The 12,501-nt window shown below is 46.1% G+C and overlaps 1 protein-coding gene across 3 annotated transcripts in view; it reads right to left on the bottom strand.

The window, feature by feature from the left end:
* Positions 1 to 2,905: 2,905 nt before the first annotated feature.
* TRPC4 (transient receptor potential cation channel subfamily C member 4) overlaps positions 2,906 to 12,501 on the bottom strand; it is a 267,801-nt gene continuing 258,205 nt past the window's right edge. For all 3 annotated transcript variants that reach the window (XM_060236761.1, XM_060236763.1, XM_060236762.1), the window contains 2 exons: positions 8,896 to 8,985; positions 2,906 to 4,824 (listed from right to left, as the gene is read on the bottom strand). In XM_060236761.1, coding sequence (XP_060092744.1) covers positions 4,105 to 4,824; positions 8,896 to 8,985 — 810 coding nt within the window. In that variant the 3' untranslated portion in view covers positions 2,906 to 4,104. The remainder of the gene's footprint in view (positions 4,825 to 8,895; positions 8,986 to 12,501) is intronic.

Raw genomic sequence — 12,501 nt, 5'->3', positions numbered from 1 at the left:
AACAGATCCCTGGCTAGAATTCCTCCATCCATTGCCCTATGACCCCACTTGGATGTTAAGTAGCTGTAAGGAGAGGAACTTCCCCGTCCTGTTGGAGGCATCAAATTTATTGCTGATCAGATACAAGATGGCTTTGCTTATGGTCTCAAGTCATGGTGGCAGCCCCAGCCCCCCCCCCCCCCCCCACAAAGGTTGCCAGCTTTGGGGGAATTTCAGAAAAAGAAATCCCATTCTCCAGAAACAACGCTATCGCTAGATCACTCACCTTCCAAGCTCTTGGCCTGAACGGTTGTGCTCTTATTCCCTTAAGAGCAACCTGTCTAGAAAAAAAAATATATTATTTCACATCAGACTACGGTTAAAGGAACAAATGTTCAGTGGTATCTTAAACACTAACAAAAATTATTCCAGGAAAAGTGAATGTGGGTTAAAAACGTTTAAAATAACCATAAAGAAATAGGTTTTAAAAAACCTTACTGAACTAGTAAATGGATATTTTGTCTTCCCTCCAGGAAACTCTGACCGATTTCGCACTCACCCTTATGCTGCTCTCACCTCCGTCTTCTCAGCGCAGCGTCCTCCCGATTTCCCGCTATTTGCACTGGGGCTGCAGCAAACGTCGCGGTTTTCACGCAGCAAATGGAAACCGCTAAAAATCAGTTTCCGTTTGCTGCATGAAAACCGTGATGTTTGCTGCAGCCCCGGCGCAAATAGCGGGAAATCGGGAGGACGCCGTGCTGAGAAGACGGACGTGAGAGCAGCGTAAGGCGAGTGTAAAATCGGCCACTGTGTGATATTCCTCTTTTACCCCACGTTACCCACCTGAAGTAGGCCAGGCTGAGAGGGTTACAGTTAGAAGCACACAAATGTCTGCAGCCAAGTTCATGCAGCTTCATCTAGAAAGGAGACCCCGTTAATGTCAATGAAAATTACTTCTAAGTAAGTGGGGTTGCCAGATCCCTTGGAGGAGGTGGGAGTCCCCCGCTGACAGGTCCCACCTCCCCACTGCTCATCAGCTGCCCAGTGGGGGAGGGGAAGCTACCCCCCTAAAGAGGGAGATCATCCAACACACAGCGACCCATCCGCATCACTGCCCATGTGACTTGGAAGTGATGTCATCACATCCAGGATGTCAGGGTGGCCCTCAGATATTTGTGCAAAAGCTCTATGGTAAAGGCAAGATTGCTATAGAGGTTTTGCTCAAATACCAGAGTGTCACTGCAACATGATGATGTCACTTCCGGGTCATGTGGGCAGCAATGTAGACATGTTGCTGAATACATCAGATGGGCCTCCCTGCTGCTCCCAGCAAGTCCTGCTCTCCAATGCTGGTTGCCAGGAGGGACCCGACAACCCCAAAAGTAAGACTGCAGAAGACTGGGATTGCAGTTGTACATTTTCCTGGGAGTGAGTTCCCTTGGACTTATTATTGGGAGTCATTTTCTTGTATGCGTGCAATAGGCTGGTGGCTAGAAAAGGGTCTTTCTCTCCCCCCCCCCCCCGCTTTGGTCTGGATCCAACCAGGCCACAGCCCATGTGTTTAATTCCAAAGTGCCTACTGTCAGCTTGTGTTCCTTGAAGTATATTCTATGGTTTGAAATGTGTATTCACAATTAACCAATTCTATAAATCTTTGCTTTACTAACACTAGTACCATGTAAGAATGAGTAGGGGAAACAGAGGGGGGTGATTAAGGTGCCAAAGGCCAGCAAGGTCTTTGAAGTGCAAAACATTTGGCTGTTTCTCAGGCACTTGCTAGAGATGAGCAAGGCCACAGCAGGGGAGGAGAGACAGTCTGTGCACAGAGAAGATAAGGGGGATGTGAACTGGTTACTATCATCGGACAGACCCGAGTTTTATTGTGGGAAATGATTTAAACCCCCTATGCTTTGATGTATGTCCATAAATGCCAATGCCTTTGCCTATTTCGTTATCAATATCAATGAACCTGCGTAGAGAGTAGCATTGTTGTAATCAATAAAATGGAAACTTAGTTTTACACAAAGACAAGTCTATTCCTTCTTGAAACTTCAATGCCCCCTTCGCTGACACCTACATTCTAATGGCAACAAGACCATCTTTGCTTCTGAGCTGAGGAAGCAGAAATTCAAAGCATTCCAACCCACCCCCTTTTGTAGTCCCCGAACCCTGCTACTTATTTCCCCTCATAACTAAACTTGTGAGGGAAGTCCTGGTAGGGAAGGCCATCGTCTTACCTGGCTGCTGGCGGGGGACCGCGGCCATCTTCCTGGGAGTCTTCGTCTATGGTCTCGTCACCATAGAGTTCTTACCCAAATGCTAGAGTGTCCCCCGGGTGACATCATTGTGCTGGGCACATCAGGTGAGCTGGAGCTCTTCGGGGGCAGGGCTCCCACTGCTAGCCAGCTCCATAGCAGCACATTAGAAGCCCCAAAAGTGGGGGAACCCCTGCCCCCGTCAGGGAGATGGGAACCCTACCCCCAACAATTTCTCATGCCCTGAAACAGCACCAGGGAGTCACTGTTTGCTTCCTATCCAAGCAAACATTAGCTTTCCTGGCTTGTTTCCGGATCCAAAATGAAGGGCCTGAAACCACTTCTACCCACATGCCTCTTTTGCGATCAGAGGGTTGCCCGCTCTGGGTTCCGAAATACCTGGAGATTTTGGGGAGTGGGGCCTGAAGAGGGTGGGGTTTGGGGCTTCATTAGGGTATAATACCAGTGTTGCCTTCCAAAACTGCCGTCTTCTCCAGGTGAACTGATTTCTGTTGCCTGAAGTTTGGCCACCCCAGAACTGGACCCACACTTCTCGGGGATGCGTAGCATTTCCACCGCCTGTCCTGACACAGAGTCCCCACAGGGGCCCCCATGAAGCCTTTGCACCCTGCAAATCAGCCCTTTTTAAAGAACAGAACAGCAGGCGCTGATGAGAAAGGAACAAGATTTAATTTCAAAAAAATTATTTTTGGCTGACAATAAAACACTCATTACATATGAAAATACTCTTAGATTAATAGTACTCTACATTTGAAAGCCGACATATTTAGTGTACAAACTGTCAGAGAGGAGGCCCTCCAGTCAACGGGTCTGTTCAGCTTTGTCTTTTGAAGATTTCTAATGATTGTCATTGTGTGACGGTACACCGAGGGGAGTCTTTCTCAAGAGTGCTGCAGGATGTACCAAAGACCCTGGAACCGCAAAGCGAACAGAGATTCTTACCCAATATATAAAGTGCAAAGATTGACTCAGGCTTGTAAATGCTCACTTACCTGGCAGAGAATCAAAATTGGCAGGGCAGTTTTGCAAAGGATAAGTTCCTCTCTCTCCCCCCCTCCCTCTCTTGGGCCATGAATGACTAATGGGGAGAGTGTGGGCAGGAAGCAGGCGAGCAAATAACTTCCACGGGTGAACAGATTTATCCACATTTTGGCAAAAAACAAGAGCACAAGGTTGCTCTTGCAGTTAAGAGTAATTGCATTTCCCGTGCTCTAGAGACAAATCTGGGCACTTGAAAGGCAGCAAATTCTATTTCAGCATTCTAGTAGATGGAAATGATCATAGCTAATCAGGTAAACCAGCTCCATAACAACCAAAAATTACTTGTCAATTACGGGAATTAGTAATTCCCAATAAATTAGATCACCATTTCTTTTGAATTTTATTTATAGTAATAAAATTCTAGCTAGTTAAAAATCCTTTTTGACAGAAAATGCTTATAATCCTCCCGCCCACCCTCATTTTTAGGGCTCTAGAAAAAAGGTTCTTCAAAGGCTCTGACACCTTTGTCAAGCTGTGTTTGTTTGCATAGAAAAAGATTTACCAGAGGCATTAAACTATCACAAGAGAAAAAATTGCATTTCTTTCAAATTCAAAAAAAAAAAGAGCTAAAAAGTTTCCATTGGGATTATTGCAACAGTACAAGAATACAAGATGCTTCCATTGAATTAAAAAAGGTCAAAGAAATTGTGAATGCAAAGCAGGTTACAAAACAGTAGGGGTCTTCTCTTGCCTTCCCTCCGTGGAATTACAGGGCAGGCTCTTCCTGCATTTTCGGAGCTAACGTGCTCAAGCTCCCCAAACAGAGCATTCTGCAACCTCTTGCTGTTGGCCTCTCTACCAGCACCCATCACAACCTCGTTGTGATATAGTTGTCCTGCACAACGGTCTCTTGTTTCCCAGCAGAGTCCCTACCCAAGTCCAACTCCTTGTCCAGCAAATCCTTTGGCGTGAGCAGCTCAGAATCCTGCCTCGTACTATTCTTTGGGTCGGTGGAGGAAGCTGACGCATCTGCCTCCGAAGCCAAAGTCTTGATTTTGGCTTGCTTCTTGGGGGCAGCTACATGCCTGTCACCAGGACTGTGGATGTTCAGTTCGCAGTTCACCACCAGCTCTTCCTCCTCCACCTCCTCAGCTTCCTCCAGTTGCTCTTCCACTTGTTGACGGGCGACTTCTTCGGAAATGGAGTAGATCTGGTTGGCACTTTGCTCGGGAGAGACGTTTTTGGATTGTTTGTGAAAGAACCCAAACTTCTTCACATCAGCTACAAAGTTCACCTTCTTTTGCTTGTCCTTGGAGGACTCTGGGGCCATCAGGGCCGACCCATTGCTCAGGAGGTGTGCTTCGGAGGCTCGTGCCGCGGCCCTCGGGTGAATCATGGTTGTGATGTCAAACAGGCTCAGGTTTCTCCGCTTCGGTTTGTCCTGCCCTTCAGTCTCTTCTCTTTCCTCAGCCTCTGGTAAAGAGTCGTCATCTTGGCCTGTTTTCGAGGACTGCGCATTGGGCAGCTTGTTTCCCTTTAACAAACCGAGGACTTCAAAGCGAAAACTGGAAATATCTTGCTTTAGTTCCTAAACGCAAGCAGAAAACAGGCAGTTATTAAAGGACAGGAAACTCAGCAGAAAACATTGACGACGTATTCCTCTCTAAAACGTTATATTTTTTATTTTTATTTTTTTTAATTTTATTCGATTTATATCCCGCCCTCCCCACCGAGGCGGGCTCAGGGCGGCTTCCAACAGAAAAAAGCTAACAAAGATCAATTTAAATACGTTAATAATTATACAATAAAATACATAAAAACCTAAAAATACATAAAACTCACATCGATATACACTATGCTACGTTTCCTTAAATCAGTCTTCAAATTTTCCAATATTCAATAATCTGATGTTCGAGATTTAATATTCAGGCATTCCGATCACAATTAATTATATGCCAACCGGAAGAGGGTTGTTTTACAGGCCCTGCGGAACTGTTCAAGGTTCCGCAGGGCCCTCACCTCCTCCAGGAGCTGATTCCACCAACAGGGAGCTGCAATTGAGAAGGCCCTGCCCCTGGTCGCTTTCAGACGGGCCTCCTTTGGCCCAGGGATTGTAAGGAGGTTCTGAGACCCCGACCTCAGCACTCTCTGGGGAACATGTGGGGAGAGACGGTCCCTAAGGTAGGCAGGTCCCAGACCATAAAGGGCTTTAAAGGTCATGACCAGCACCTTGTACCGAACTCGGTATGTTATCGGCAGCCAGTGCAGTCCCCGAAGCCCCGGCTGAATGTGCTCCCATCTAGGGAGCCCTAACAACAGCCGGGCCGCGGCATTCTGCACTAGCTGCAACTTCTGGGTTCGGCACAGGGGCAGCCCCATGTAGAGGGCATTGCAGTAGTCCAGCCTCGAGGTGACCGTTGCATGGATCACTGTTAAATGCTAGGGGAGGGCGGGATATAAATAAAAGCTTATTATTAATTATTATTATTATTAAATTGTCTAAAGAAGAAGAAGAAGAAGATATTGGATTTATATCCCGCCCTCCACTCCGAAGAGTCTCAGAGCGGCTCACAATTTCCTTTACCTTCCTCCCCCACAACAGACACCCTGTGAGGTGTGTGGGGCTGGAGAGGGCTCTCACAGCAGCTGCCCTTTTAAGGTCAACCTCTGCCAGAGCTATAGCTGACCCAAGGCCATTCCAGCAGGTGCAAGTGGGGGAGTGGGGAATCAAACCCAGTTCTCCCAGATAAGAGTCTGCACACTTAGCCACTACACCAAACTGGCTACATCAAACTGGCTAAAGATATTCAGCTGCTGAATTACAGATAGTATTAAGGGAACAGTGTGGTTGTGGGTGAAGGTGTGTCTTTGTGTACAGGGTGGGGACTCTCCAAAATGGCTGCCTGAAGCCACATATCCAAGAGTTCCCTCAGCGGCAGCTCCTTTTCCCAATCAACAATGTGATGAAATGTTGATTTGCCCTGCCCCTGCATACTGTGGAAGCTGCACTATAGTAGATCTGCCAGTCCCCAGACAGGGGTGGGGGAGCCTCTATTTTTGCGGGCTCTGGCCTGCCACCAGCCCAACTGGCCGGGGGGGGACCCCATCCCCAACAGATGTCCCCACATGATGTCAACAACACAATGACATCACTTCCGGAAGTGACATCATTGCATCTGCGATGTCGGGGGCAGCGCTCCACTTTTTTGGGTAAAACTGTATGGTTTGTAGCCATGTTTATCGGAGAGTTCTGCCCCAAAACTGGAGTGTCACCCTGATGGCACCGACGTGATGATGTCACTTCCTGAAATGACATCAGCATGTCACTGACATCACCGCCCACCCCTGGAATGCCCTCCCGGTCTTCCTGCTGGCAGGAGGAAGGCACCTGGGAACCCTACAGAGTGCTCCCAACGATGCCCTTCTGACAGAAGTTCTGCTCCCTTGTGTGGTTGCATGTCATGTGGCATTCTGGCTGGCCCCTGTGAGCAGGGTCAGTTCAAAGTTTTTGGGAGCCCTGGGCAGAGGGTGCCTAGGGACCCATCATGCCCACTACTAGGTCCTCCTTCTTGCCCTCTCACGCATCTGCTCAATCTACCCGTGCATCCTTCCTCTGCCTACTTGCATGCTCATCCACCACCTGCAGTCACAGAGGCCCACGCTGCCTGCACATCCTTTCCTCTGTGTCGCTGAGTGGTGGGTGCAGCTAGGAGTGCCACTGCCATGGCCCCCAGGAACATGGATGCCATGGGCATCAGGGCATCATGAAGACGAAGAAGATATTGGATTAATATCCTGCCCTATACACTGAGTCTCAGAGTGGTCACAATCTCCTTTACCTCCCCCCCTTCACAACTCCCCCCCTGTGAAGTAGGTGGGGCTGAGCGGGTTCTGACAGCAGCTGCCCTTTCAAGGACAACTCCCACAAGACCTATGGCTGACCCAAGGCCATTCCAGCAGCTGCAAGGGGAGGAGTGGGGAATCAAACCCGGTTCTCCCAGATAAGAGTCTGCCCTTTCAAGGACAACCTCTGCCAGAGCTATGGCTGACCCAAGGCCATTCCAGCAGGTGCAAGGGGAGGAGTGGGGAATCAAACCCAGTTCTCCCAGATAAGAGTCTGCCCTTTCAAGGACAACCTCTGCCAGAGCTATGGCTGACCCAAGGCCATTCCAGCAGCTGCAAGTGGAGGAGTGGGGAATCAAACCCAGTTCTCCCAGATAAGAGTCTGCCCTTTCAAGGACAACCTCTGCCAGAGCTATGGCTGACCCAAGGCCATTCCAGCAGCTGCAAGTGGAGGAGGGGGGAATCAAACCTGGTTCTCCCAGATAAGAGAGCTATGGCTGACCCAAGGCCATTCCAGCAGCTGCAAGTGGAGGAGGGGGGAATCAAACCTGGTTCTCCCAGATAAGAGAGCTCTGGCTGACCCAAGGCCATTCCAGCAGGTGCAAGTGGAGGAGTGGGGAATCAAACCCAGTTCTCCCAGATAAGAGTCTGCACACTTAACCACTACACCAAACTAGCTCTCTGCACCAGGAAGGACATGCAGCTGGGAGCACAAGCACTCAGAAGCAGGCGGTGGAAGGGGGTGAGAGTGCAGGCATGAGAGCGTGAGTAAGGAGTCAGTTGCCGTAGGTCCCACCATGGATATGATGATGCCAGTCCTGCCTGTAGCTCACAGGAGCCCAACGGTGGCTGGCTGTTGTGTTGATACCAAGAAAGCCCAAAGAGAGACTTGTTTTTCCCAGCCGTGTTTGCCTTGTCTCTATCCACATTCAAGTACAAACAAAGTCATGTTGTGGGGAGATTGCTGAGAAACCAGCATTTTAATCCAAACAGGCTGTCCTGGTTCTCCTCAGACAGAAGAGATAACAGCTTTCAAAGGGGAAATTAAATTTGCCAGTTCTTGAGGAACCGCAGGAAAGGTCTGGAAAGGATGTGGAGGTCTCTGCCAGTTCTTCCCCATTTGGGAAAAGCCAGGCCTTGGGTAGGGAGGGGAAGTCAGAAATCGCTAGCCAAGAAGCCACCTGAACAACACTCAATCCAGAATAACTGTTTCACATTTGAAAGTGGCTGGAAAGCTTTCAGTTGGACAGTAATGTTGGCACCCTGGGAAGGAGGGAGGCAGCCAGGAGGCAGAGTGACTCTGCATCAGCTGGTCTGTGCACAAGGGGAGTCCAGGAGCAGCACCATCCTGACATGAGGACTTGTGTTCAGCATCTCCACTTTTTACTGTTCTCTCAGCAGCTCCATTATTTCTGTTTCTGGGACTGCACACTCTTGGGGCAGGGGCAAGGCAGAGACTTGCTCCTCCCGCCAGTATACCCTCCCACCACAGCTATGCAGGTACGATTCAATGTGTAAATCACTTGACTGTGTTCTAAGCGCTCAAGGAAGTCTTCTGCATTCTCATTTCCATTGCTTTGTCTTTTCCTTTTCCACACGTGTTTTGCTCCCTCTAGTGGTCGATTCAATATTACATCACTGACTGTTCGGTATATCTCCCTACAGGTTTAAAGTGTGGGTCTTTATGTGGAAAATAACCCCCCACCTCTCCGAAGCCATAGGGACAGGCAAAAGTTGAAAACGGGAATGCAGAAGAGCCCAAGCAGAAGGTGTCTTAAATTTATCTGCGCTTGAAGCAGTTTCAAAGACTGGGCACCTTAAAATTCTCCTCCGTCAGCCCCTCTTCTGTTTTAGCATCCCTTATCATTGCTGCCACGTATCTCTTCACCAGATTTTTCATGACCTCCTGAAAGAGAAGAGCAATCTGTTTCGTGAGTGGTCTCCAGCCATACAGACTGACACTTGATGAAGCCAAGACTGACTGCATTTCCTGTAGTTCTAAACTACAGCCTCAAGAGAAATTAGAAGAGAGGAACCTGGCAAAACATAATGTGGACTCACTGGCTGTGGTGGACAAACTGGAAACCAAGTTCAGTGCCACTGAGCCTGATGAATGAATGGACCACGGGGGAGTGGGGGAGTCAGCAGAGGGGTGGACACACCCTTCACGTCCCTGTGAAGATTTCCACCCATATCCACCGTTGTAACTGAGAATGCCTTTATTCTTTTCACTCTCTTTGTATGTAAATTATACAACACTGATACCTACGTGTTATTTGATATATGAGGTGGATTTGATGCCCAAATGGTGTTGAAAAATGTGTGTTTTTTCTAGGGAAAATTCAGTGTGAGGCAAAATGGGAAATGCCATGAAAATGAACTCCGTCTGCACAAGGGACAAGCAAATTCAAAGCATAAGAACATAAGAGAAGCCATGTTGGATCAGGCCAGTGGCCCATCCAGTCCAACACTCTGTGTCACACTGTGGCTAATAGCCACTGATGGACCTCTGCTCCATATTTTTACCCAATCCCCTCTTGAAGCTGGCTATGCTTGTAGCCGCCACCACCTCCTGTGGCCGTGAATTCCACATGTTAATCACCCTTTGGGTGAAGAAGGACTTCCTTTTATCCATTCTAACCTGACTGCTCAGCAATTTCATTGAATGCCCACGAGTTCTTGTATTGTGAAAAAGGGAGAAAAGGACTTCTTTCTCTACTTTCTCCATCCCATGCAGAATCTTGTAAACCTCTTGTCATGTCACCCCGCAGTCGACGTTTCTCCAAGCTAAAGAGCCCCAAGCGTTTTAACCTTTCTTCATAGGGAAAGTGTTCCAAGCTCTTTTCTAGTTGCTCTTTCTGCACTTTTAGTTGCTCAATCATTCTAGTTGCTCTTTTCTGCACTTTTCCCAATGCTATAATATCCTTTTTGAGGTGCGGTGACCAGAATCTCAGCCTTGCTTCTGAGATTTAGCAGAATGCCAATGCTTCTTTCTTCCAAGTGATACATTTACACATAATCTGTGAGACTGTTACTTCATCACAAAGGTGTGTCCCATATGGATTTGGTTCTGTTCTAAAAGCTATTTAACCGTCGTGGCAGCCATTTCTAAGCTGTTAATCACTGCCCTTACTCCTTTATCTCACTAACTAAATACTCCCTACTTCTGACTACTATTTCTCGTCTCAACACACCTTTTGCCTCTTTAACTACTCTGCAGGTTATTTATGCCCCCGTAACCACACTATAGTATGGTGTTAGCAAAAAAAGAAGATAGACATTATATGGAAAATCAGGTGAAGCAATATTTCAGAGAAAATAGGGGAACAGTGGCCACGGATATTCTGTGGGAGGCGGCAAAGGCAGTACTAAGAGGACACTGTATGATGAAGGAAAAAGAAATTTAAAAAGAATGATATGCTAATAAGACACAGAAACTCCAGGAAACTCCAGAGTAGTCAAGGTATAAGATTTTGTCCTGAAAGGAAAAAAAAGATTGATGGATTAGGAAGCAGATTGGACTCTCTTGACTTTAGGACACTATGGAAGAAGCAAACTATGGCAAGGAACAAGTTTCAAAGGGACTCAATAAATTCTGTTAGGAGACTAGCTAACTATTTTAAGACTAGGAAAGAAAAGCAAAGGGTGAAAAGTATTAGAACGCAAGGAAATATTACGCAGAATCCAAGAGAAATCAGGCAAGCGTTTCAAGAGTTTTATAAGGAATTATATGCCAGGAGAGATATAACAGATTTTATGGAAAGAAGTGGAGAATGTTTGAAAGACTTAGACAAAGAGAGTTTGGAGAAGGAAATCACACTTCAGGAAATAGAGGAGGTAGTGAGCAGTTTAAAATTAGGTAAATCCCCGGGGCCAGGTGGATTCACTGCGGATTTGTACAAAGAAATGAAGGAGATATTGATCCCGGAACTACAACAGGTGTTCAATATGATATTGAAAGGAGGGAAGGCTCCCGATTCTTGGAGGAAGGCCGAGATAACTATAATATTAAAACCTCAGAAAGACCCTCGGGAGGTTGGCTCATATAGGCCAATAAGTTTACTTAATCAGGATTACAGAATATTTGCCAAAATATTGGCAAACAGACTACGAAATATATTACCTTGTATAATAAAAGAGGACCAATATGGATTCGTGAAGAATAGGAGTATAGCGCATCCTATAAGGAATATACTAAATGTACTTCATCATAGACATTCTGGGCAATTGGGATTGCTTAAATTGGATGTACATAAGGCATTCGATATGTTGTCCCATGAGTTCCTGTGGTCCACAATGACGAAGTATGGGATAGGTTCATTATTTTTAAAAGCTATACAGGAGGTTTATAGGGAGGGTACAGCAGTAGTAAGAATAAATAATGAACACACAGAACAATTCCCAATTGAGAGAGGGGTAAGGCAGGGGTGCCCGCTCTCCCCAACCTTATTTATAATGGCAATAGAACAATTGGCAGAAAGGATCAGGAATGCAGGTGGAATAGAAGGCTGTAGGATAGGTAAGGAGGAAATGAAAATCAACTTATTTGCAGATGACATAATTATGATAATGTCGAACCCGAAAGGGGCTATTAGGGAAACGAAAATTATATTGGATAATTTTGAAGCATCTTCAGGTTTAAGAATTAATATGGAAAAATCAGAAATAATGTATTTCAACGTTAACTTGGAGGAAAGGAAATAAATTAATAGGTTAACTAATATAGGGATGGGAGTTAAGAAATTTAAATATTTAGGAATAGAAATATATAAAAAATATTAATAGGATAGTGGAGGGTAATTATAAAAAAGTATGGGAGAAGATAGTGAGGGATATGCAGCAGTGGGGGGGGGGTAAGACATATGAGTCTGACTACTAAAATAAGAAGTGTATCGATGTTTTGCATGCCTAGGTTATTATATTTATTTCAAACGATACCATTGGAGATTGATAAACAAAAAATGAGTACCTGGAATACTAAAATAAGGGAATGGATATTTGGAAATAAGAAATCTAGAATTGCAAAAAAGCTAGTATACAATCATAAATCGGATTTGGGATGGGGAGTTCCGGATATAACTAATTATTATGAAGCTTTTCAGCTTAAAGCATTGTTAGAGATAGAGAGGGAAGATGATCAGAAATGGGTAAGGTTTGAGAATGAGGCTAATAACGGAGTAGGAAAACATGGTATCTTTGCGAATATGGAGGAGAGGGACTTTAATTTAAATGAGGGACCAAGGAAGAGTGGGTTAATGGTGTGGAAGAAGTGGCAGCCAAAATGGTTAAATCGGGTATCTAGATGGACGCCATTAGAAACGTTAATGGAGGAAGACAGGGATTATAGGTGGAGGGAATTATTCAGTCTTAAAGGATACAGAAGGGTAGAAGATTTGTTAATAATGGATAAGTTAAAACCATT

Source organism: Heteronotia binoei, chromosome 4 (genome assembly GCF_032191835.1).
Source record: "Heteronotia binoei isolate CCM8104 ecotype False Entrance Well chromosome 4, APGP_CSIRO_Hbin_v1, whole genome shotgun sequence".
NCBI lineage: Eukaryota > Metazoa > Chordata > Lepidosauria > Squamata > Gekkonidae > Heteronotia > Heteronotia binoei.
This window is presented reverse-complemented; position numbering and strand designations above follow the sequence as displayed.